The sequence below is a fragment of the Condylura cristata genome, unplaced genomic scaffold (assembly GCF_000260355.1).
Source record: "Condylura cristata isolate star-nosed mole 26May11 unplaced genomic scaffold, ConCri1.0 scaffold00075, whole genome shotgun sequence".
In the NCBI taxonomy this organism is placed as follows: domain Eukaryota; kingdom Metazoa; phylum Chordata; class Mammalia; order Eulipotyphla; family Talpidae; genus Condylura; species Condylura cristata.
The window spans coordinates 64,224-65,276 of NW_004567176.1; the positions used below are offsets into that span (position 1 = coordinate 64,224).

General features: G+C 71.8%; 1 protein-coding gene across 1 annotated transcript in view; it reads right to left on the minus strand.

The window, feature by feature from the left end:
* The window catches only part of BBS7 (Bardet-Biedl syndrome 7), a 49,869-nt gene that overhangs the window by 4,378 nt on the left and 44,438 nt on the right, over nt 1–1,053 (minus strand). The window contains exon 9 of the mRNA XM_012734827.1: nt 98–1,052. Coding sequence (XP_012590281.1) covers nt 98–1,052 — 955 coding nt within the window. The remainder of the gene's footprint in view (nt 1–97; nt 1,053) is intronic.

Genomic DNA, 1,053 nt, shown 5'->3' on the forward strand with positions numbered 1-1,053 from the left:
GCCGGCCCGGCCCCTCCCCTGGACAGGCCCCCGGCTTCAGACGCACACACCGAGGGCGCCGCTCGCCGAGCACCCGCGAACGGCGACGGCCGCTCACCTGTATGTGCTTTCCAGCTGGGTGTCCAGGAAGGTGTTCTGGAAGTGGAACGTGGCGCTTTCCCCCGCCGGAGGCTTCTCGGGGACTTCCGGCAGGCAAAACACCACCCAGGAGTGGATTTCCGCGAAACTGAACTGGCCCGTTAGCGTCAGCGTGTTCATGGGCCTGCGGGTCAATGGGGCTGGTGGGGGGCCGCGGCGGGACTGCAGCGTGAGGGCTCGCTGCTCACTGCCTTCGGGGCGCCGGGCCACGGGCCCAACACCTGGGCTTCCCATGCCCGCCGGCGTGAGAATCTCGTTTCCGGGTTCTCGGCTCTGACTCAGCCCACAAGCAGGACATTCCTGAAGCGGCTCTAGCATCTCTACGCGCAAGGTCACACACAGCCGCCCCCGGGAGGGCTGGCGGCGAGGCAAAGCACCGGCCCGGCGCGGGGTGCGCCCTGCCTGCGGGGCCCAGGCGTTCTGTCCCCCGGAACCGCTGTGGCCATCGCTCCCCACACACCAAAGTCGCGGAAGACACCGGACGCTCACAGCAAAGGGGCGGTCACTACGCTGAGCAAGTGCGGTGGACGGCCTTGGGGCCCAGGGCGGAGTCTTCGGAGGACGCCGCACCACAGGCCGCAGCGCGGGCCCCGCGCTCAGGCCACCCGCGCAGCCGCTCCGGGAGGCCGCGTCACCCCAGAGCACAGGGCCCCGGCGCAGCCTGCTGACCTGCCCGCGCCCCCGGCCCCCGGCCCTGACTGAGGCGGGAAACACCCCGCAAGGCCCGTGCGCCACCGCTCTGCGGGAACCCGCTCGGGTGTTCCCGCTGCTGATCCTCGGGGCGCGAACGCCAACAGGAAAACAGGCTGCGCGGGCCTCGAGTCGCCGCTGCTTCCTGTATGAGCCAGACGCCCCCAACCCGGGCGCAGACGGCCCCCTCGCGCGGACGCCCCGGTGCCGCTCTCGGCCCGGGGA